Source organism: Hyposmocoma kahamanoa, unplaced genomic scaffold (assembly GCF_003589595.1).
Source record: "Hyposmocoma kahamanoa isolate Upper Pololo Valley unplaced genomic scaffold, ASM358959v1 192, whole genome shotgun sequence".
NCBI lineage: Eukaryota > Metazoa > Arthropoda > Insecta > Lepidoptera > Cosmopterigidae > Hyposmocoma > Hyposmocoma kahamanoa.
Genome location: NW_020653719.1, coordinates 3512245 through 3538847, shown reverse-complemented (window position 1 = coordinate 3538847; position 26603 = coordinate 3512245). Strand labels below are relative to the sequence as shown.

General features: G+C 35.5%; 1 protein-coding gene across 2 annotated transcripts in view; it reads right to left on the bottom strand.

The window, feature by feature from the left end:
* The window catches only part of LOC113226471 (neural cell adhesion molecule 1-like), a 318423-nt gene that overhangs the window by 67717 nt on the left and 224103 nt on the right, over positions 1-26603 (bottom strand). For both annotated transcript variants that reach the window (XM_026459101.1, XM_026459102.1), the window contains exon 2: positions 6768-6900. In XM_026459101.1, the coding sequence (XP_026314886.1) occupies positions 6768-6900 (133 nt within the window). The remainder of the gene's footprint in view (positions 1-6767; positions 6901-26603) is intronic.

Here is a 26603-nt window from a genome sequence, read left to right as displayed (position 1 = left end):
GTGTGTGTGTGTGTGTATTTGTCTGTCTATTTATCTACTTTCAGAATTTGTTTAACATCCTCATAGCAGAGTGATTTGAGCCAATTTTTCACTTTTGAGTTTAGTTCTCTGATTGAGTAATTTTTCAAAGAAAATTCGATACTTATTTTGTTGTAAATAAAAGGATGGAGAAATGAGCTAAATTTCTGGGCAAAAGCCGATTTCATTAACGGTACAGGGATTCTGAACCTACGTCTTTGCAGCATTGCGTCATATTCAGGAAATCTTAACACCTCCGCGTGCAACTTTGATACAACGCGCAAAATAAAAATCCCTCCAACACTAAGAACATCCATGTCCATGTAAATAAGTATGGTTGGGTACCTGATGCGTTCCTTAAGGATGACTTTCAATACCGCTCGTTGCGCCCTCTCCAGGGGGAGCATACATGTCTTCGAAGCCCCACCTCATGCAGTACGGTTATACAGTACGCTATAACGGACTGACAGATAGAAGTGTACACTATTTTAAGCAACCATTTGTCCGCAACGTTGCGTAAATTCTTAAAAACATATATAAGTCTGCGAACACGATTAGCTGTAACCACTACATGCCGCCCAAAATCCAATTTCTCATCAAAGACAACACCAAGATTGTGTGTGTGATTGACTGTGTTTGTGCGTATATATTTTTTTGTTTTTTGTTGTCCGTTAATTAAAAGAGGGTGCATTTACCATTCCAAGACTCAAATTTAAAATAATTCAAACTATTACTACTTCATGCGGGCTCAGTAACAAGAAATAAATTCTTGTATTCCAGAGAAAGGCTTGACGTGAGCACGTCTCAAGACATAAAATTGAAATGCTTTACTCTAAAGGAAATAAGGTCAGTACTTCCCCTTTGTGTCTAGAACGATATTGGCATCAGTTCTCGGAGGCGTTCCGAGACAGTTAAGTAGATATTGTCTCTTTACTTGCATCCATTTATGTGAACCACTAATGTTTATTGAAGTGCACAGTAAACCTTATGTAACTTTCTGCGATACTGTCATTCCATTGCAAGCAGTTAAGATACCGAGGCAGTTTTAATTAGGTTCATGTTGGTACCCAGCGCCGGCGCTAGCCAATGTAGTGCCCGGGTGCAATCATTATCCTAGCACCCTCTGGTAGGCACGCGATCAAAATGGAATACCTACAGTTATATTTTCCCTTTTTTATATTTTTTCAGTGATTGGAAATTCGGGTGCAAATGATGCAACTTAAAATGATGTTGGGAAGCAATAGCCCGTTGACGCAGGCTTTTTAGAGGCGCCCCCTAAGACCCTGAGATTGTGTGCGCCGCACACCTTGCACCATAGGTAAAGTCTTCGCTGTAGGTACCTTTGGATATATTGCCCTTTCCTTAACAAATTTTGTTCCGGTCACCGATGCGGTAATTAGGTAAGGTATTTCTAAATGAAGTAGTATGAACACTTCAATAAATCAACATAAATATTATTTTCCTTGCAGATCGCTTGCAATATAGGGTTGCCAGGATATAAAGATGCAACTTGAAGTTTTAAGACCACGGATAAAAGCACTTTATTTAATTGCAATATTTGTTGTGAAAGCACTCCAATAGTTTGTTGCTATAATTGACACAAACCTAACGTGGGGAATATAATAGTAGGTGAAAATGCCGCTTGTTCAAGTCCAGCACGGTCTGGCACCATCCAAGCATGTCCTGTAGGTTGTAGTGTAGCCTCGAGAAACCTGATGATGCGCTTGTAGGGGCTTCATTTCCAATGAGTAACAATCGCAAAATCCTAATTACCTTAAAAATAGTACATTTCTTTTAGGACGCCGATCGATCCCATTACATCCGTAAATTGTAAATTTAATGGACCATGTGAGGTTGGAGTACTAAGTCTTGCAAATGACGGAAACCGGTAGATACAACATAAAAATAAGTAACAAATGGCACTGGCACACATAACTGGAATTGTTTGCTAGAAGACGTTACTTCGAATCCGGCCTGATCAAAGGAATTTTTTCTAAGTGTTTGATCTCTGTATTAATAATTATAACAAACTAGTGGAGTAATTTCACAAAAAACAATTGAGTATCCATTCAATACAAATTTAATTACTGATAATGCTGTAAAGTTATCTAACTGGGTGACGAAATACTTTCAAAGATTTCTCATAGATGGCGCTACGGCTAAAAAGTCGTTGAGAAAAACCAAATATTAAGACTCGACAAGAAGCACATGGAAAAATTCGTGAGGTCCGCTGGTTATTTCCGTTGGCATAGCATCTGACACGGTTTGCTAGAAGACGTCAGTTCGAATCCGGCCGGATTGAGGGATTTTTTTCTAAATAACAAATGTTAATTGCTATGTTCCTAGTAAGGAATAATCGTTAACACATTTATTATGTCTCATTGCTGGGCATGGATGTCCTCTCCAGAGTTGGGGACTTCACACGTTTCGAAGGATTGTGAACCTTCATCGACGTGCAGGTTTCACCACGATGTTTTCCTTCACCAAAAAGCTCATGGTAAATTTCAAATTGAATTTCGCACATAGATTCCGAGAAATTTAAAGGTCTGTGCTTGTGAGGCAGTAAGTCAAACCATTAGGCTATCACGGTTATGTATAAGATATATAATAATGCGTTATTAATTTTAAATGTTGTTACACCGGTCGTTCGAACCTCCTCGCACGTTCGCAGTTTCAATACAAAGCTTATTAGTCAAATTAAGGTATGAAGGACGGATCCCTGACACTTCCATTTTGGCTAAGAATTTCTGAATGAGTATTTAAATTAATACTGTTAGAAGTGTAATGAACTGTCGGCTACCTTAAACGGATGAACGGAAGCCCGTGATCCAATTAACGCAAGAAACACCTACAGTGAAACACACTTAGGACGTCTCCTTGTTCGTTAACCAAATCACACTTGATGATTTGAGGCTGGATTTAGAAAAACAAGTTTAATGGTTAATTTTAGATACGTTTTTAGTTTTGTTATGACTCTTAAATGCACTGTAAGTTTCTTATTCTTCTAATCAAGTGTAGGTTTCTTTCATTTTAGTACTATATTAGCTGCCAGCTTGAAAGGGTTGTAACCCTAACAACCGTGATCAGGATCACGGCAGTAAAACAGGCAACTTCCGGTCCACAAATTTATTTAACGTGAAGTATAAGGTAAAGTAAAAAGAGCCTTATCGGGTTGTATTATGTTGAATTACAGATATTGGATAGACTGTTATTCGCTCATTATGGTCGATACATGATTTAGATTGATTGTATTATGATTAAACTTGAAAAGAATAAAAAATTAGACAATTTGATTTAGTAGTTCTGTCCGCTATCGCGGTCAAGCAGATACTAACCGTGGTACGAAGGAAAATGAAAAAGCGAAGGAAGATGGACCAATTCAAATTTAAAATTTAAATACAAGCAAAGGAAAAAATGATACGATACAAAAAGGTGAGAAGACGGTGTAAGGAGATCACACGGTCACAAGCTTAGGCATATATATATACATTTCAAAATTATATTTCAAAGTCAAGTAAATAATCATTTATTCCATAGGTAAATAAATTTACACTTGAAGATGTAATTTTTAGCTACTGTTCGTTTATTCTGCTGACTTTGCAGAGAAGAACCAGCTAGAAACTCTAGGGATTGCTCTTTTCAATTGAACTTATTTGAGTTAGCATTTGCTATGGAAAATACACTATGAGTCAAATTTGTGTGGAATCTAGAGCCATGTCGTCATACCATATATCTTTATCTAACAATCTTCAATTGTGCAATATAACTTTTCAGTTAGGTATATTTTTAATGTAGGTTTTAAACTTAGAAAACGATAATCTTAATATATGCTTCAGAATCTTATTGTAAAAACATATACTATATATGTTTTTACAATAAGATTCTGTACACTGTAACAATAAGATAGCTTCCCATAAAAGAATCGTATACCTTAATTAAACGGAATCGTAGTGATATGAGTTTGAACTTAGTTCTAATGTTAATATTATAGCTATCTTCTTGTATAACGAAATTATGTATAGTTTCAAATATTTTTTTTAATCACAGTGCAAATGTGGCATCACAGTACAAATGTACTGTGATGCCACATTTGCACAGTCATGATACCAGTTTCCTTAAACTTTTCTCTGAAGGAAACCCGAGAACCTAAACGGTAAAACATAATCTCAGAACAGAGTACTAAAACAACCGACCTCAAAAGTACGTGAAATTACATATAATTACCAAGTTTTATTGAAATCGGTTACCGGAAAGTGAGCAAACCCGGATTCATCCCCTAGTTCGTCACTATACGGGACTTGACATAGGAGATAATGAAAATCGGTTCTTACTACTCAAAGTATATTGAGAGAAAAACGCCTTGAATTGGAGAATAGCAATATCAACCATTAAAATAATTGCTCCTTATAATAAAATTTAGTCGCTATTTACAAAAATGAATCTTCATGCGTGAATAGCCACCCTTAAAGGTGAATGATTTTCTTCAAAATTACATGGGACCACTATGGAGGTACCCTCTTTCGAACAAAAAAGAATCATGAAAATCGGTTCACAAATACCGGAGTTATCGCGTAACATACGTAAAATAACATATAGTCCAATTGAGAACCTCCTACTTTTTCTTTTTTGAAGTCGGTTAAAAATGAATCGTTTTGCAATACAAATATGAAAATCTTTCATAGATTTCTTATAGATGGCGCTATGACTAAAAAGTCGTTGAAAAACCAAATACAATAACACGACGCAAGCACATAGAAAAATTCGTGAGGTCCGCTGGTTCGTTTCGTGACTTACTTGGTATAGCGTCTGACACGGTAAATTAGAAAACGTCGGTTCGAATCGATCGAAGGAATTTTTTTTGAGTGTTCAATCTTTGTATTAATAATTATAACAAAGTAGTGGAGTAAATTCACAACAAATAATTGACTATCAATTCAATAAAAATTTGAAATACAAATATGGTTTACATGTCTGCCTTAAAAAAACCTAAACGAACGAAAGGCAGGGGGTCTACCCCCTGCCTTTCTAATATTGATTTTTTTTTTTACAAATTAATCAACTTCAAACGTGTGTTTGACAGCTGACACTGTGCTGGTCACTTTATTGAAAAGAAATTGATATTAGGTTTTATACATTTATCTTGTTCGATGTGAAATGTTTAAGTCACATAAATGTTTAGGATATTTAATGTTTAGTAATGTGGATTATTCCATTTATTGAAAGCCAACATTTTGAATTCGACCAGCCTATATAGGTTCCAATCTCGTGGATCATCATTAAACTCTCATGAACCTCCTATTTTTTTTTCGCTGACATGGACCCCTTATAGTTTGGAGTAGACCTCTGGTGGTCGAAACACACCACGTTGAGAATCCTCGTATTATATCTTAATATTAAAAAGTGAAAAAAAGCGTAACCAAATTAACTTACGAATTAATGAGATGGGGAAATATAAATGAAGTAATAGTGTTATATACTTGAAAACCATGGTCAAGTGGCTTGCACACCGGCTTTCATAGTGTCACCATCTTTGAGGTTCCGAGTTCGATCCCCGGTCGGGTGAATGTGGAAAACGAATTTTTCTATATTGTCTCGGGTATTTGTGGTACCGTCCATACCATTTTCATAACACAACAGCGTATGTGATTACTAATTGTTATTATTTATACTATTCTTTTATGTAATACAGACGAAAGCGTAACATCGATCTTACTTGATGTGTGACGATTTGTCTAATAAATGCCTATTCACTCTTACTTTGAATAGCCCTAAATTGTCGCTTTCGGGAAACATTCATACCAGCAGTGTATTTCATTCATTGTCGTGCGTACCAGAAAGCATGAAGTAAAGCGCTTCGCACGAATGGTGGTCAGTGGTGTAAATAAAGAATTTTCCGGACTCTCTAGTAGACTGAAGGAGATGCGGTGAGGATGGAACTCAATTGTAAAGTTCATGAGAGCACACACACTCTCCGAAATATATTGTACCGGTGTGCTAAATATAGTTAATATCCTGTAGTCACGACGTCCATATCGAGCAGTGTGTAGATCAAAACGGATGGACCTTAAGCCTCGACTACCACCAGACACTCAGAAAACTTACACTGTCATAATGTTAAGCTCTATGAAATCTTGATAATGATTGGTCGCAGATTCTAATTTAAAAAGATGTAAAAAATTTCGGATTGTTAACATAATTTAAACATTACCCAGCTAGCCTATCATGAAGGTTCAATACCTACTAATTATAGCAAGATACGACGTTTTGATTTTATAATAAAATTTCATTAAATGTGCTGTCATCTAGCGGAAATAGCTAAAAGACGACGAGCGATTAACGCCTATTAACGTTCTCTAAAAAAATAGGCCTTATTGCAGCGGTATAAGGTTTACTTTCGATTCTTATAACAAAAAAATTATTACGACAAAGAGAAAATGGAAATTTTATTAAAATTAACTAACATATAATACTAATTACCAACGATATAAAACTCCACCGTGAGTAATGGTACAGGTGCGATTATTATTTGTAACGCCACAGTAGCAAAATAAGGCACGGGCAATACCGCGATTTTCAAGGTTTTTTGCGAGATAATTGACACGACTATAGAGTATGGCCGACAAAGCTCAAGTATGCTGACCTCCGTTAACAGGTGACACGTGACACACCCACTAAGTACTCTATTTATTGTGTTTTTAATTACCGAAAATATGAACAGAATAATTATTATCCTATATGTTCCCTCTTACCTGTAAATAGGTTTCCCTCCACTTTTTCTGAACCAAAGCACCATGTAAACTCTGTCTTCAACCGCGTCGGGAGTGACGTCACATGGCAATGACGCTGTCTTGCCCAATACCGCGTCGATGTCCACTGTTGATACTGTAACAATAAAACTTCATTTTAATGTTAAGTATAAATCGATAAACTTATTGGTGTAACTAATTACTGTAGTACTCGTACGGAAACTTCGACGACTTCGACACGTAATGACGCTTGTTCCAAGTAGGATGCAACTCTGGGTGCAACAGCTAGTGTTTATATGTAGAATTTACTAGGTAAAGGTAGGTACTAAGTATGATCGATATAAAGTACTATTCTAAATGAGGAATTAGTACTAGATATTTACTAAGACCTATATCGATGGTTGTCCTCATGTTCGCGTGGCATTTGATTTGGATTTTTTTTAACAGACTCAAAAAAAAGAGGAAGTTTTTAATTCAACTGTATTTTTTTCATATATGTTACGCGATAACTTCGGTATTTGTGAACTGATTTTGATGATTCTTTTCTTTTGTTGGAAAGAGGCTACCTTAGTTTAAGTCGCATTTCAATTTGAAGAAAATATTTTACCTATAAGGGTGACAATCAAGGGGATGAATCCGGTTTTGAGTACTTTCAGATAACCGATTTCAATAAAACTTGGCAAATAGATGTAATTCCACGAACTTTTAAGATGGGTATCATTTTTTATAAAAAAGTTATTACAATTTAATTTAATTAGTTACATGAGTAGTGTATTCATGACCATGAATTCATAAAATTGCAAAGAAAATTAACAGAAATTCAATATCTATTATAGTTATTGTGTTAGTCCTAATATATTTTTCAATAATAACATGTAATAAAATAACTCCAATGAATAAATCAAATAACACTTTAGGTCTATTCTGGAATACAATGTGAAATTGGAGCGCGCTGGTTTACGTGTCGGGAAGCATTTGGCTCTTACGAGTACGTTTCGCATTATCATAATGCATGCCTCGTCCGGACGGTTCCAGCATTTTACGCAATACACAGATCACTCCCTGAAAGATAAAGAAAAAATCTGGATGTTGTAAGGCAACTTGTCAGAAATTTGCTTCCGTACTCGTTATAACGTACAAGTTTCCCAAATTGGAAATTATACTGCTTTTACAAAATAAGAGTTGAAAGCCGTAAAGCGTGCCATACTCTGCTTCAAACTTATAGACCGAGTTACGTGACACATAGAGAAAGGCGATAAAAAGTCCTAGAGATAGACAAACTAAGGAAAAGCCTATACCCAGCATTGACTGAAATTGATGTGTGGATGTAATAATGTTCTTTAAAAAACATAACATCCAATATTTTAATACAATTGTTACGTATTTTTTTAAATTCGATGATACATACATCTGTGTTAGTAATGTTTGTTAGCGTAAGAGTTATGAATAACCCGATTCTCGAATAAAACATATTGACTGAGGCGGTTTTTCTTTTCATACGAGCGCTTGTTTTGGTACTGTTTAATAATGCTCGCATTCGCAGTACAATATTTTTGTTGCTATCGTATAATCACAGTAATATATACGATAGCATCGAAAAATATAGCAACAATTAAAGTCGATTTTTAATTTGACCTAGCTAAATAAAAAATCCGATCGAACACTAATTTCCAAATAGGAAATTGAATTTTGACTTGATGTCTAATCCCTAAAGTTTGATGTCTCGTTTTATGAACAAAGGAATTAAATCTTATTATCTCTTGACTGAGTTTAGTACCTTGACTACTTAAAATTAAAAACACAAACTACTTATAAAAACACATTATCATAATTTTACCACTCGAAACATACACTGTTTACTTCAATTACAAATATTACTAAACAATAAATAAAGCTCTTGTTTTAATATTTTAACCGTTAATGTATACCAATATATAACTTGACTACATGTAATAATCTTTATTATCTCTTATCAAGGTACTTACATAAATAAGCTTACAAATAGTTAACTTGAATTTTTACTAAGAAAACCTTGGTAAGTGACTGGCATCCATACTAGGTGTTAACCTGTGTTACAACATATAAAACACCTAGCGTAAAAATAATTGAATATGACTATAATGAACACGAGTTCATTGTAAAAAAACCTGCTTTAATCCAAAGTTAAATCTCAAGCATATTCGTTACTTGTAAGGTTTTAATATAACGTAAGAATTTAATATCGTATTAGAAGCAAGATGACAGCGAAAAAGTAATTTATTATGAAAAATACAATAAAATAACATAATAAAATAATAATAACGCACACACTCGACATAGCCCCGCACTAGGGAAACCCTGTGTCGCGGATGCCATGGACACACACATGGACAACCACAAATTACACCCAAATTGACGAGATAAATAACCTGGGACCTCTGCGTGGCAGTCTGGCATGGTAACCGTTCGGCCATGGACGCAGTTAAAATTATTAAACAAGTCCCCATTTTTTAAAATGTTTTTATTAATAGCGTTTCATGTTACCAATCTACGCTGAGCTAATGGACCTATATAAGGTCTATAGCTGCCCAGGCTCAACTAATAACGGTGAATTGTACGAACAAATAGTTTTTTTTTCCATCGGAATTAAATATAGTGCGGGACGGAAGGACTAGTGGACATTGCTAATATTTAAGTCATCATTGAAGTTTCAAGAATCAAAAGTATGATATTTGATTAAATGCCATTCAGTGGCCGCTATAATTTTGTAACGCTACCGTATTCATCAAAATCCGAATATCACCTCCTTCTGGCGCAGTCAGGTAAAACTGATAAAATTTTCTGAAAAGGTGTTTTGGTAATATAATGTGCCACACAACCACACCGATTACCTGGTCTGAAACTAGAGATTTCTCAATGCTACGAGTACCAGAGCACCTAGACCAGAACTAATTTAGAAAATTTCGTTACCTACTTTGTTTGGTAAGTTTAGACCGAGAGTCGAACCCGGGACCTCTAAATCAAGCACCCTTAGTGCTAATCGCTGAACTACGAGATTTGTCATTGGTATCTGAAGAATCCACATTGTTTTGTTTTTGTCTGTCATACGTCTTCTAAATTCATAATATCGCACAACTATTAGTGTTATAACTCCAAATATGTGAAAATCAAGATTAAACCATTGTTGAACGTAAAATTTGATTCTGTACACGTCAATAAAACCGTCGTTAGAATATTGTAAAAAACAACTAAAATATGTCTATTTAACTCAAAATAAGACGCGCTTAAGTGAGCTAGTTCTGACCAAAATAGTCCTTATTCAAAAACATGAAATTATTTATTCTCTTTTATTTTTAAATATGTATATCTGGTAAGTAGGAAATAACCTATACGCTAGACTTACACAGATGTTTCACGGGAAGCGAGTAATTCGTTTCTCGTCGATTCTGAGAAAATACACTTTATGAGTTAATACACTATTGTATTAACAGTGCGATATATAGAAGCCAGGTAGAAGCTTATAGATTATGTGAGCACCAAAATTGATTAAGCCTGACTTAGATAAGGTTATCGGCTATATACGTATACTAAATATTATACGTACAGTAAACAGAATTACTTTTGTTAAGTATATTTGTAGACCATTCGTGTAATCTATTATCAACCAAACTGGAGCTGAAAGAGGCAGTGTTTCAACAACCAATAGTAATTCGTTACTTTTTCTAAGCGGCGGGGAGATGTCAAAATAACAAAATAGTGTTGGTTGCTGAAATATTTTCTGCTTCGCTTTGAAAAATACTAGTAATAATATGACAAACAACCGGTTACTTGGTCTCCGACTAGGAAATTCCCTGTACTATGATTATATACCAGGTGAACAACGAACTTAACTCCGGGGCACTACTCTTAAAACACCGAAACCGAAACATTCACATTATTATTAGTGTATTCTGTGACTTTTTCAAGGCATTTGATAGTGTGCACCATGATACTTTGTTCAGGACACTTCGCCATTACGGTGTACCAAGCCAAGACCTTGATTTGAGTGATAGGATTTAGAAGGATCTATCTTCAACACTAGTGTGGGTGTCCCTCAAGGTTCAATTCTACGTACAGTTTATTTTAGTTTATATTAATGACTTAGTTAGCTTCATGAAGAGTATAGAACATGAGAAAGTATTGTTTGTTCATGCTCTATACTCCTTATGAGGAAATTCCTGGAAATCTGCCTTACAAATGAGTAGTAGATATTAATCGATGTGACGATTCCAAGTATAATTTGTTTCTCTGTGAAGTAAAAATATACTTGAGTTTGCGTTAGAATATATTTACAAAAGTTTTTTGACAAATTAGTTCTACCTATATAGCCACCGAAACCATTACAAATGTTTATAGGGTCCGTTAATACTTTTGATATAGATGACAATATCGAGGTTCTGCTGTATCAAGCCATATGAGTTCTACTAGCCCAATTGCAGATTAGAAGACACGAGTCTCTGTTGTTGTTATCAATACAATAATAATGTTGTTACAAAACAACGGTTTAAATGGTAATACTACGTCGGAAAGACTCAATATTAATGTCACTAAGCTGTCTGTCGTGTTAAACGGTTACTCTACTTTTCTTCAATACACTGTAAGTGTTCCACTTGGCAAGGGTACGCAATATTCAGCGCGAAATCAAAATGAACACATTACAATGGCAATTCAGCTGTCGGCGCTTAGTGCCTTTGTTGTCTCAATCGAGTTGTGACTTTATTTACTCGATTTGTCTGCACTTTCCACACGTGTTCACACAGAACAGACATTGATAATATACGTTTGTTTGCAGATGGTTTTTTTATGCTAACTTGGAGAATCAATGTCATTCGCTCGCTTTCACTAGTGCGTAACTTGTTTTCTGTTGAGCGATTACAGTATATTACAGTATATAAATATTTCAACTATTATGTCATATTACCTGTTTCAGTAAAAAATAATGCTCGTAAACATATCGGCATTTTAGTACCTGTATGAACTAGGCGGAATATAAAAACCCCAGCAGGCTGTCTTATTTTTAGCATTTGAAAAAAAAATTGAATATTTCTCACACGTACGTAACAAAATGATTTTATATAGACATATCGAAATTCAAAATTCGGGTTATCATGGCCTGTAGAATTGTATTTGTCCCATGTACCTGCAATTTCACCAGCACCAGTAAGGATCTCTACTGAATATTTTTCCCATAGACTTAACATGATGACCTTGGACCTCAATTATCTTGGGTTATATTTTATGCTAGTATTTTATAAACTAATTTTAAAATTTCATGCGTATCGATTAAAGAGCGGCCGAATGATTTCGTAGACTTTGCATTTGAGAGGATGCCAAGAAAGTTGCTCTCTGCGCTTCAATAAGCTTCGACGACTATGACTCGTATATTTTTAAACAGGTTTACAATAAACAGTTCATACATGATATAAATAGACTTTTTAATATTGTGTAGTTTGATACACACAACGTGGATACATATTTTGTGCTATCTTCAAATTTAACACATCAACGCCATGATACCGAACTCCTCAACTCGCGATGTTCGGCAAGTATGTACATATATAATGACACATAGTTTAGTATAGAGAACATTTGCGAATGATGTAGGTACAATGTTCAAGCTGATATAACTAGTTGTTTTGTAAATTAAATTTGAATACAGGGTATAATACCCTTTACTACGCAGACTAAATGATATGCACTGTGCAGAGTATTTCATGGAATTAAATGTTAATGATTAATGAAATAACTATGAATAAATTAGTTTCATTTCAAATTCTATAACACCAATTTAATTCCATAGAATCTTATTAATTTTATTATTCGGTATTACGTTTTGGAATTTAATAAAGCAAAATATACATTAATAATTTATTATTAAATTATAAGTTACAAGTAAACGTACAAATCAAGCGGTGTTGCTTATACGCCGAGAGGTGAGAAATATGCTCCACTAATCGTGAAATAGTACTGACGGTTTTTCCATATAAAAACAAATAGAATTTTGATTAAAAAATATACTTTGATTTACACCTATGGCGAGAACGGCTGGATTGCCACGTCAGAAATATTTGTATAACTTACATTTATTTCTCTCGTGAGTTTGGATGTAATTTATGGTTGTCTATGTGACCCTATGGTACCCGCGATACTGGGTTTCCCTAATGCGTGGCTATAATATAATATTGGGGGAAGGACTGGAAGAGCTTGGCGAGCGTACTAAAACTAATCCTAAAACTGGTTCCAAAACCAAACTGTGAAACTTAAAGTTAGCATAATCATAATGATACATTGCCTATTGTAATTTAGCGTATTAACAATACTCATTGTACACCGGGTAAAACACATTAATAAGCAATTTTTGCGTAAGAGTGCGCTAACTCGGCGCTGTTCGAGCTAACTCTGCCAACCCTGTGGGCCCGTGAGATATCATAATGCATTTAATACAATATAACAACAACCAGAGTGGTTATGTTGTGCAATTTATATAAAACTTTTAGATTTATTTTATTTTGCGATATTCCAGGGGGTGGACCTTCCTCTTAATTCGTATGGATAGTACTTAATTACAACCGCACACCAAAATATAACTACTTTATTTTGTGCTGTAGTGCTTATATTGATTCATTATAATAGTTACGCTTTATCATTGACGGTTAACATTCTTATATAAATAAAAGTACGTCTGTGACAGTAGTGCTTACGATGATTACCGTCGTCACATTGAATTATTAAAAGCATATGCGTTTTAGAGATAAAAATTTCTGAAATAAGACTTACTTTTGGTGTTAGAAAGTTCAAGCACTGACATGTACTTGAATCACCTCGTACAAACACGACACTGTTCACCATACTGATCGAATACACACATTTGAAATATGTAAGTGTAACATCCACATATGTGTGCGTGTAGATCATTGAATTTTGTCCGTACGTTGTTGATACTTCTCTATGGAGAAGCAGTAAGTGGCAACTACACAGAAAGCGCTTGCAAATCGTACTGTAGTTGGTTTTTTGAGGTCCAATAATAAAACGTGGTTGATTGTAGGTACTATCATATTCAGAAATTTAATTTTACGGTAAACGCCGTTTCTGTCCATGAACGGGTTAATGCGAATAACTTTTTTCAATAGTAAATTTACTCAAGCTGTTCCGCAATCATACTTAATGTTAACGGTGGTACGCATTTGTCTTAAAAAATACCTATTAATTTTAGCCTTGAGTAGCCCCAAATGGTGGTACTCGGGAAACTCCGATGCTAGGTTTATTTAATTTCTTTGACGTAAGTATTAGGAAGGAGGATGCACAGCGCTTCGCGCGAATGGGTTGCTAATCAAGAACTTAAGAATGGTGTGTTTCAGATTTTTCGATTTTTTAGTCGACCAAACAAGAAACGGTGAGGTTAAAATTATTAAAGCGAAAAGATTATAAGGTGATCGAGATTTTGAAACTCCTTGTCTCATTGCTTTTCGCTCCACCGAGTTCAATGGAGCAGACTGATATCGGGCACAGCCATCAGTTGCGAAAAACAAATCTGGTTCCAAGGGTCAAAACAAAGAATCTTATGAGGAATGATGAAGGTTCAAAAGTAATGTAGAAGCTCGAATGGGTTGTTAAATGAGTTTTCATCAGACTATAAATATACAACATAAATTGGGGTGTATAAGATAAGTACCAAGGTGAATGTGAAGGTCGCGCGCGCTGTTCTCTCTGAGTCGCCGTTTATGGGTGTGTGTTTTTTATGGTAACAAGTGACAGGATGAGCAAGTCGTGCGCCTAGTGGTATGCAAAGATCTGAGCGGCACTGCCACTGCACCTGTCACCCTGAGACACATAAGTTGACATGTCCCATGTGCCTATATATAACTAGCACACTAACCCTTCAAAACCGGAACGTAGCAATACCCACACTACTGCTTGGTGGCAGAAATAAGTATGGTGGCAGTACTTCCCTAGACGAACTCCTTCGCAAGGAGTTCTGCTGTGTGTGCAGCATACACATCCTGTCATCACACACGATTCTTGGAGGGGTCCACATAGAAAAGTTTGTTCGTATTAATGGGTCGAATTTCTCCTATAAAAAAAGTTAATTTAGAAAATGCCACTTTCGTATGCAAAATTCAATACAAAAGTGAAAACTCCACATAAACAATGGGTATTTTCAGTGTAAATAATTCCTTGTGTTAGCGGGTAGATATAAATATGTATAAGCATCTGAGAGCCGCAATTAACTTGTGGAGATAAATGTTGGCCCTAAACTGAGGCAGTTGAGCCGGAGTCATCCAGATCCTTTTAGGGTTCATCATTCATATGAAAACATGTCCGTTTGCTCATGAATGTTCTTGTTGTTTTAAGGAATTGTTTTTTGAAATGATTAGGAGTTATTATTTTAGGTCAATGGAGCTAGCCACGACCTTTAGTATTATTTGTAATGTTCCAAATGATATAGGCGTGCATAATAGTATACAATATCTACGAATTAAAATAATAAATATTATTTAAGAAAGAACTCACTCTCTGTTAACAAAGAGCTTCCTGGTAGAATATCAGCGTCGTGGGCAACATCAACCGCTTCATTTATGCTGAGCCACCGCCTATTCATTGCCATGACTCTCAAAAATAACCCTTATTTAATTATTTCCATTTAGTTTGTTAGTTTTTATTTTTAAGCTGTTTGTTTTATAATTTTGCAAATCTTGCGATTATAACCTTTCAGTGCCTCAGTAGAAAAACGGTTACCATGCCGGACTGCCACACAAAGGTCCCGGGTTCGATTCCCGGGCCGGAACAAATATTTATATGGACTATATTTATTTCTCTCGTGAGTTTGGGTATAATATGTGGTTGTCTATGTGTGTGTCCATGGCACCCGCGACCCAGGGTTTCCCTAATGCGGGGCTATGTTGAGTGTGTGCGTTGTTATTATTATTATTATTAATGCACAACATAAATTTCTCTTCTCATTTTATATTTTAATGTTATCTATTTATTATCTTTTCTTATAAGTGACACATTTGAAACTACAATTTTGTGTTTTATGCAATTTGAATAATGTCGATTTTAATATTTGATATCTACAGACAGTTAATATCAATCAGTTTAAATACAACTGGTACCGAAAACAGTCATTTTGTTTTATTTTATTGGTTTATGGCTATAGTTTAGGTTTACGCGATTGTTACACGTGGGAAATGAAACTATTTTTCCGGATTTAAATTGCGTATATTTGTTTTTTTTAAACAAACCGTGGGTTTGTTGTTCGTATTTTAATAAACAAATACACGGACATCAAACCCATGGTTTGTTTGAAAAAACAAATATACGCGATTTAAATCCGGAAAAATAGTTTCATTTCCTATCTATAACTAATAATTATTATAATGAACAGATTGATTTCATTTCGTTTGCAAAAACGAATTGAAATGAAACTAAACGAAAAAACGAAAAAAAATTATTTAGGATTTATAATAACAAATATAGTTGAATTACCTCAAACGTTACGAAAATTAAAAAGAAATCACTTACATACGTATTACGCAATATGTATGTGAGTATAAAATGTAAGAAATGTAACCATTTAGCAACACTATACAATACACATTCGGTATCATTGGTATGTTGTATGCAAAACCATAAAACAGCGGAATAACTGATTACCTGACAACAGTTTACGATAACAGTTATAGGAAAATCGCATAACAGTATAATTCATTATTGACTAACAGCCGTTACTGCCATATCTAACATCGACAAAAGAAATACAAATAAATATTGCGGTGAATAAAGCGACGTATATTGACAGGTGCTGGTAAGAGTACCTGGCTGAGTGAAGATAAAAATCTTCATAGGTTTCTCAAAGGTGGCGCTACGGCAAAAAGCCGTTAAAACCAAAAAACAAAGATCTGCAGCAAGAATGTAGAGAAATTAGTAAGGTTTGCTTACAAATTCCGTAGCTCAGTTGGGAGAGCGATAGCCCAGCCGGATCGAAGGCATTTGTCTTTGAGGTTGTTTGATCTTTGTGTTGGCGGAGTAGTTTACTTTGTTATAATACTCGGTATACCGAGTATATATATTACGTTTTACACATACAACCAAGTTGTTATTATTATATATTGATGAGTAATACAGTTGTAAGCAAACTATATAAGTCTAAAATTATAAGTGTAAACACAATATCGTGCAGCTTTCTGAAACACAACTAACCTTCGTCGACTTATTATCTATATCCGGACAAACTCAAACAGAAATTTGTCCCAGAACTCCAATCGGGCGACCCAACCCGCACTTGACCGAGTTTTTCATTAAATTACTTTCGTAATGAATAAATGTATTACACCGGGGATTCTTTTCTTCACTTTTTTCCTTATTTTATTATAAACCGTAGAAAAGTGTCTTATGCCCGAAGAATTTTTTTTTATCTGGGGTGTAATAAATTTTATTTTAACATCCCTTTCTGGATTAATTCCAGAAAATGTAAATGGGGTGACCTCGCTGTCACTACGTTGCACCTCGTATAATGAAGCAGATGGAATCATATTAATAAAGCGATGTTATAACATTTGAATTGAATTTATATAGTCATAAATAAAAAAGAGATAGCAACAGGAAAAAAGAGAAGTTAATTGTGACTCCACATTTACCTTCTCTTTTTTCCTGCTCTCTTTCGCCTACTCAGGCGTACAGTAGTGTTACAGTAAGATTTCAAAAATTTGTATTTGAAAGAGAAAGTTTTATAATTATTTTATAGTTTCTAAATGTGTACATTTTTGCATATTATATCAAGTGACGGGACGAACAAGTCGTGTCACTGGTGATAAGCTACACGCCTGCCCATAACAGTTGCAGTGCCAATCAGAGCTTTAAATTGCAAAGATCTGAGGGGCACTGCCACTGCGCCTATCACCCTCAGACATAAGTTGATAAGTCCCATGTGTCTGTAATTTCACCAGCATCCTTACCCTTCAAAACCGAAACGCAGTAATGCTCACATTATCGCTTGGCGGCAGAAATAGATATGGTGGCAGTACTTCACTGGACCAACTCTTTCACAAGTAGTTCTACTGCTGTTGTGTGTGCAGCTTAAATAACACACACGATTGTTGCAGGAGTCCAGATAGTAAAGGTTGTTCGCATTAATGGGTCGAAAAAATGCCACTCAGTATATAATCAAAACTCAATGCAAAAGTGAAAGGTCTTCATAAACAATGTCATTTTTAGCGTAAATAATTCATTGTGTTAGCAGGTAGATAATATAATAAATATGTATAAGCATCTGAGAGCCGCAACTAATTTGTGGAGATAAATGTTGACCCTAACCTGAGGTAGTTGAGCTGGAATCATCCAGATCCTTTTAGGGTTCATCATTCACATGAAGACATGCCCGTTTGCTCATATTGCTACTAAAATTATTGACTAAAGTTAGAGGATAACTCATGAATTTAAGTCAAATTTTTGCTTGATATGTTTCGAACCAGTCCGAGGTCCTTAATCATGAGTTCCCAGTGTTGGGATCATCAACCATCACCATGGCGTTTTCTTCAAGTCACCGGCGCGAAATCTTATAATTAAGAACCACGGACTGGTTGGAAACATGTTAGTTTTAACGTGAGTTACCCGTTAGTTTAGTTAATATATCTGAGTCTTAGGATAGTTTTCTATTTGAAGCTTCTGAACACACGTTTTTATCGTCGCAATTTTGAGATGTTTATGAAAAACCACGCTTTCAAGCGGCAAACACACAACGTGACTTCAAATTTCATATGCATCTATAATATGTTATTAACCGCTTTATCCTTATGGTAAGAAATACTTTTATAAGACATCTTTGCTACGTCGTTGTCATTTATTCAAACGATAACCAGAAAATTCTTAACTTCATTAATTAAATAATCTTGCTAGAAAACCATTAGAGCGAAATTTATTATATCCATTGGTCTTAGTGAGCCGTCCGTTGACCAGATGAACCGAAAAAGAAGGCTTAAAGAGGCTGAATGAAAATGTCATAGAATCGAACCCTGTTGCGTAACTTGAAGGAAGCTTAGGCTCAATTTACATTGCCGTGTAACGGCAAAATTGACTTTATGTCAATTACGTTACGTATAAACTACATACGAGCCAAAAAACAGGTCGCGCGTCTTCCAAGAATTTTCGCACAATCTCGGGAATTACAGTATCGTATCCGTTTTGTAGGTTAAGCAATTGACATAAAGTTAATTACAACAATTTTTTAACAAAAAGTCGCTTCTATTTCGTATCGCGGCAATGTAAATTCAGCCATACGACCTGGCAGGATAATGACAATAATGCAAGACAGAGCTGTATTCAAGCAAGCCATGAGTGTCCGCAATGGACACTTAATGTAATAATAATAATATTTTTATACAATAATGAAAAGACTGTTATTTGATATAGTCAAAACTAGGACTCCTAAATACCTATATATATATATGACAAACTAACGTGACAAACTGAAGTGACGTGATCTATATATATGACAAAATGACGTGGTCATTTAACGTTAACGTATGCTATAGAGAGAAATCAGCCCGGCCATGTGTACTTATGGTACCGCAACATAAAACTGCAGCATTTAGGGGTAGTTTCAAATATTCGACTTCAAAATGCTGAAATAATATTCCACCACCTATACGTCATCATCGTCCAGTCATCCAAACACAAATTCAAAGCACTTTACCGGCTACACCTACTCTCGTTACAAAAATCTATCTAATTTGTTGAAGTTTTAATATTAATATTAGGTTTCATATCCCCGTGTATTCTTCTTCGTAGCCTTTGTAAATATACATTTTTTACTTTGATTTATTACACCAAAACATATTCACATATATTATTTTCACTTACAGTTACACTTATATGTATATTCTAATCCGCACATGCACTTACATATTGAATAGGTTACTGTTAGATGCACTATTCACTTCAATCTGTATTTGTGTCATACTAGTGAATAAAGTGTTTATCTATCTAAATTGTTGCCACTGGTGGATATAAATATCACTATTGCGTATTATTGCGACGGCTGTCCTTACTTTTCAATATAGAGTAACGGCAGGTTGCTTTGCGGTAGAAACAGCGGTGGTACTGTGGTACCTAGTTGGGTAGGTATTGGCACAGATACCATTACCAAAAACAGACAAATATTGAACGTGTATACATTTTGTTTTGTAATAAACAAAAATATTCTACTGAAAATTATTAGGAAAATGATTTGTTCATAAATCTGAGTGGTGCAGGTCGTAACAGAGGTGCTTATTACGTTTGTGTGGAAGTAGGGTAACAGCGCACGTAGCGGCCAGGTTGCCGCGTCGAATATTATTTGAGTAGGATAAACACAAACTGTTGTATCTCAATGCATAAAATTTTTCAAACATTAAATTGATTATAATTATTAATATAAAGATAAATTTCTTCGATTCGTCTGGATACTCAATCAGCGATCTCGCCATGCTGATATGACATTGGCTTTAAGTGTTTTTAAGCTATTTTCAAAAAGTATTGTGAAAATCATTTGAACTAAAAATATATTTTCGCACTTAAATCTTCACACTAACCAATCTATAGCCGATGCGAACGGTTCCTACTACGTCAAATCGATCTGTTCGTTTTGTCATTGCGTGTTTGATCGATCGATATTCGTCGATAAGCCAATGTTACCAAAACGTCGATCGATGGCACATCTATCGATCGATACGGTAAGACCCTAGGTTTCCTATAAAAGTCATCATCAGCCCATTTATACGTCCAACTGCTGGGCACGGGTCTCCTCCCAGGCGAGGGTTTAGGTCATAGTCCGCCACGCTGGCCCAACTGGTTAGGGACATCACACGTTTTCCGAGAGTTGCGAATCTTCTTCGACGTGCAGGTTTCTTCATGTTGTTTTCCTTCACCGAAAAATTAAATAAATTTTAAATTAAATTTCGCACATAAATCTCGAGAAACTCAGAGGTGTGAGCCCGGACTCAAACCTACGTCCTCTATTTGAGAGACGATAGTTCAAACCATTGGGCTACCACGGCTTAACTAACTATATAAACATAAATTCATATTTTTTTATTTAAATGTTTGAACATTGTTTAAGCTTAGATCTACGCGTTCTAGTATATTTACTTAGCTATTCATCCTAAAACATATCACAGCACATCGGTAGCGGGTAGTATCCTTAAAAATGTGAAATACTCCAGTTACTTTTTGTGCCATCACACGAATTTCGACTTGCAGTAAGAATGAGTTGGATCACGCGATCTTTTCTGATTCACGTCCAAAAAACGCGGAAAAATTTTCCGATACTCGACGAACGGTCGCTCATAACCGTACTTTTATTAAGGCGTGGTTTTATTTATAGACATCATTTTTAAAGAAGCTTGGGGTTACGTACATCTGACTTTAAGGATCGATCTTGTTGTAACTGTTTTACTTGGAATATTTCAAGTTTTCTAAATTCTTGAGTGTCTAACTTTGTATGACTTACTCTTCTCCTGTATATTTATTGTACCTATACCGTACGCCAACTTTTTGTCTTGCAAACAGTACTGCGACAACACAATATTGCCCCTAACTTATCCCTCACACATAGAGGTGTTAACGTAATTCCCCGTACAGTTATCTGCAAAACTTCTTTCAGTCAAAAATTCTTTTACTTTTTAGGACGTTTCTTGTATAACAATAATCTATTAGCCATTGATCAAAAAAACAAATACGAGTGTAAAAAGACGATTTCTAAGTTTTTTAAGCCATTTAGAAACCGTCTTTGTAAACACACACATGTATAATCAATGTATAATCTCTACATGAATTTCAACACATTCGTGCACTTCTTACTCTACTCTCTTATTACAAATTAACACGTTCGTCGCCATGGGGGGTCAAAATGACCGGCACCTTATCCACCTGTTGGGGCCGTGGGCGGTCAAAATGACCGGCACGACATACCTAATTTTGCGATGGCCGTTCACGCCGCAGATGGCAAAAGCTGCGTATTTAACCATTCAACATGACCGGCGCGGCCCCAACGAACTTCTGTTGCCACTTGGTTTTTAGGATTTTTGAAGGCATACCTACTTTTCCTTACTTAGAAGAAAAAAAAGAAAGATTTCCAAACAAAAAAGTTACTTTAATTTCGAGTTGAATTTAAAAGTTACAAATACTCCAAAATGTGAAATGTAAATCGAATATCAAACTAAAAGTCTAATTTTGCTTATCATAATAATAAAAAATTGGTACCTTGCCAAGTACGAACTGTTTATAAAAATTGTAAAACAAAAACAATTTCTAACATATATGTAAATACTTATGTCACTAGTGGCATTTATCGAAACATTGTCGACATAAATGGGGATTACCGGGACACATATTACAAAACCAAAACACTTTTTTTGTTTTGTTTTTGGCCCCATTTCTGCCATATAATTGTACATTGGTTTTGTAACATTCGCGACAACATTTTCTTGTCGAAGCTACCGACCCTTCCTTTTTCTTCAGCTCATGTCTTTGTCTTTTTGGCCGGGGTGTGATTGTTGCTGCATTTCCCTGACTGCCCTGAATAAGTTGTTTCGCTAACAGTCTTCTAAAATCGACAACAGAGATTTTTTGTTTGTGGTGTACTGTACAGTAACTAACTAATTAGCAAAACAATAGTGAAATGAGTAAACTCTTCCGTATTGGTCAACGCGAGGGGAGGAAGTAAAAGGGGTGGGGTGCAGCTAGAACTTCCACTGACTCCGCGGTGTGCTCCCGCGCTGTGTGTTAGCATTAGGGAGCGCGCGCCCGTACGCAACAGACGTATGTCAGTTATAGGTAAACATCGATCGAACATTGCGTGTACATATGTACTCTGCCCGGCATTATAACCGGCGCGGCCTAAACGTAATAATTATGCCGTTAAGGCCGCGCCGGGTCAAAATAGCCCGGCACTAAAAAAAAACCTGAAATAGAGCCAAATAGTGAAATATCGCGGAAAATCTTATATATACATACAAATGAGACCAGAACTAATCATATAAGCTAAAGTCATTTTCGGAACATTCCTGAAAATTCTGTTCGGCGATGAACGTGTTAATATTGTTTTTAATTTTTCTTACTATCGAGGGTTGAACTTTCTTTTACCTGTTTATTAACTTGTCCATATAATAATAATAATAACGCACACACTCAACATAGCCCCGCACTAGGGAAACCCTGTGTCGCGGGTGCCATGGACACACACATAGACAACCACAAATTACACCCAAACTCACGAGAGAAATAAATGTAGGCCATACAAATATTTCTTCCGGCCCAGGAATCGAACCTGGGGCCTCTGCGTGGCAGTCCGGCATGGTAACCGTTCGGCCACGGAAGCAGTTAAATATCTTAGAATATAAAATAACTTAGAGTATATCTCTGTGACACTGGAAAATTGCTGGTGCTTAAAGCATAATTTTTCTTTTTTAAGTGACAGCTTTCATAGTTCAAATATTGGCTGTACCTTTTATTATGCACCTTCTATGCTTTGTAACGTTTAGTTCTTCGAATAAGTTTATTACTATTACTTACTTTATTTTTCTCAGCTTGTTAGCTGGTTTGAACCGCACTTTATTATTATTATTATTATTACTACCTTCCTATACATTTAATGAAGTATAAAAAACATATCCGTTAGATCCAGCTACGGTGCCGGCAACAACGAGTACATATTATCGCAGCGAAAATAATCTGTCTGTCCTTATCTCACCTGAAAACCAGTAAAGGAAATATCACTGCAAATTGAACATAATTACAATGGAATTATAGTAAAAGGCAATAATGAAGTATAAATATAAATACGCATCAATAGGTTCATTTCAAAAAAATATTTTTTTTATTAAAATTAGAACTATTATAAACCTAACACCCCACCATTTAAACAGCTTCCCTAATTATTAAATCTATGTAAACAAATTACCATATCGTCCTCGAACTACTCGTACAAGTCCAGCAAATAATTTTATTCAAGAAAGGATTGTGTTCAGAATCGATCATTGGATTCAAATACATCTCACGTGAAGACTCGAAATCGGTCAGTGAGTCCGTTGGGAACGGCGGGGAATGCCAGCGGGTTGCCGGTGGGTCCCTGCGGTGGCAATGCACGTGACTGGACTGCTGACGCTACCTGCCTTTGTTCTCCGAGATATTTTGTTTTTTTTCTGAAACTTCTTGATCGAAGCCAATTACTAATAGGACGTGTTTCTGTAGATTGGCGAAACTGTTGTTTGCAACGGGTATTATGAAGAAATAGGGATTTACCTTATCAGTTATTTGATATTATTGTTCCTTTATTGTATTATTCTGACCAAAATTAGTACTAGAGTTTATGAACCCTCAAGTCAATTCAAATGCAGTCCATATCTCATTACAAATTTAAAATGGAATTGCGACGTCAGATGGCTAAGTTCAATATCACACTATTCAATTATTACATTAAATTATTGTTAATTAGTGACGGGAAACATACATTTTACAATACGTTGTTTTTAAGTTATTGTTAATTAAACATGTAGAATAATTTTTTTATTGTTATTTGCTTTCATTTATATCGTCAGAAAATTTGTTTAAACCGTAATAACATTTATTAGTAAGGAATGCTTTTAATTGTTCGCTAAATTATGGAAGTCTTCCCAAGTTTTAATATACTTTGGGATGTGGTGGATTAAATATTCTAATTAACATGGTGTAGGGGCTAGACATAATTAATCACGGTTAACCAAATAGCATTATAGTGTTTTCATCAACATCACAGTCCATAGCAACTACAGAAATTTGCAACATATTTAAAATTTTAACCGGCTAAGTGTCTCAGGGATAACACGACAGGGCGCGACATAAAGCGCGATATACTGCTATTCTCGCATAGAAATCTCACGCAAGTCACACCGTGACGTGCCGGCCCTACTGATCTTATAAATGAGACTTGAACTGAAAACAAGTCATCAGTTATAGCAGTCGATCTGTGACATATGCTGAGTTGTATCCGTCAACTTATAATCTTAATCATTAATTTCTTCTGTAACCTAGTCTTAATAAACTGAATAGATGTTTCTTTGTGTGTATGTGCAGCTCCCAACTTTTAACTGAGAAGACGTTAGGTAACAGGTTGGAACAATACATGCGTCGATACATTGGCCCCGTCCCATCTCTACAACATCCTAAAAGAGCTGGCTCCGCTGCTGATCTGGCGGAAATGTTAATAAGCCAACGATACCAGAACCATAGCTCCAGCTTCTTATTCACAGCCTTTGATTGTCATTTCCTAATTTTAAAAAAAAGTGTTAGAAGTGAAAAGTTATTTAACAAAATTGAAGACTATGGTTAGATAAAAAAGTATGGAAAACGACATGACTCCACACAAACTTGATTCGAAGTGTATTCCGTGGCATTCAAGTTTATTCGAAAAGAGCAACCCTTAGAGTTTCTTGCTCGTCCTTCTGAGGGAAGTCAGCACAGCAAGTGTAAATTTTACCTATAGATTACATGATGTTTTGACTTTGTTGTAGTTGACCCTGGGTTTGAGATGTCTCAATGTTCTTTCTTTTTATAAAATGTTATTAATATAGTTAATGAACCTACTGAGAACCGGCTTTGGGCCTTCCAGTGGATTCATTAATGAAACCTTGCTCAAAGTATTAGCACAGCCATTCTAAGGCAGAATGCTGATAGCCTTTCAGGCACCATAGCGCGGGGACCCAATTTCGTTCAATTTATGTTGACGTGGCATTTACCGTATCGTAGTAGCTTTTACAGTATGAAGTTTTTTTTAAAATAAACTGTTTACTATTGCTAAAAACTTACATTAAAAGTAAAAAAAAAACGATACAAACAGTGTTAATGTTAGTTAGTTTATGGAAACTAACAACTCGTTGAGACCAATTTAACTAGCTCAAATACGAAAGTTGTGTGTAAGTTCTTCAGTTGGGTGATTCTAGTTGCAGCAACATATAAAGATTACCATAATTGCAATGTCATCGGATTAACATGCTAAATTTCAAGTCAATTTCAAGTATCCTGGTTTAGGCTCCAGCCTTTACAGACAACAAATATTTTGGTTTACAACATAATGTATTGTTGTAGAGTGGTGTGTGAAAGAAATAAACTATATATTATTATTCAGATCCTTACACTACTATTAATGTGAGAAAAGGTGATGATCTTCAAACAACTAAACAGATATGTATCAAAGCGAAGAACCATCTCGATTAAATTAATCTCCAAATGGAAACAACGCTTTGAGATCAGTCCATTCCTTTGAAAACTAGAATGCCACCGTCGGCCATTCAGACAGGTAGACACACATACAAACAAAGGCTTCCAACTTTTTTGAGTCGGGTTTTAAAAAATAGAACAAGCAACATCAATGTCAGGAAGCCAGATACTAATATAATAAATTACAATACAGTCGCCAATCCCTATTCGCTCACCATATATTCGCGTGACTCCATTTTATATCATTATACTTGTAACACCACAGCTTTTGCCCTAATTGTACTAATGATCCAAATGAATAATGCGGAAACATCTATTATAACATGTTCCCGTATTGTGAAACTCTTCTACAGGGGCTATTGAGCCTTGTGTTTTTGTTTGGGTTGATGAATATACCAGGGATAATGGTCCGTGAAATTTGACACCGAAGTTTGTAATTAACAATGAAACTACACGAACTCATTATTTCTGATACTTGGATTTGATATTTCTGCCAAATAAATAATATGACCCCTGTGGCTTCACGATTAGCACTATATGTATTCTGGTTAGTGCCGGAAGTTAACGTTGGTGATAATAGTACAGGGAATT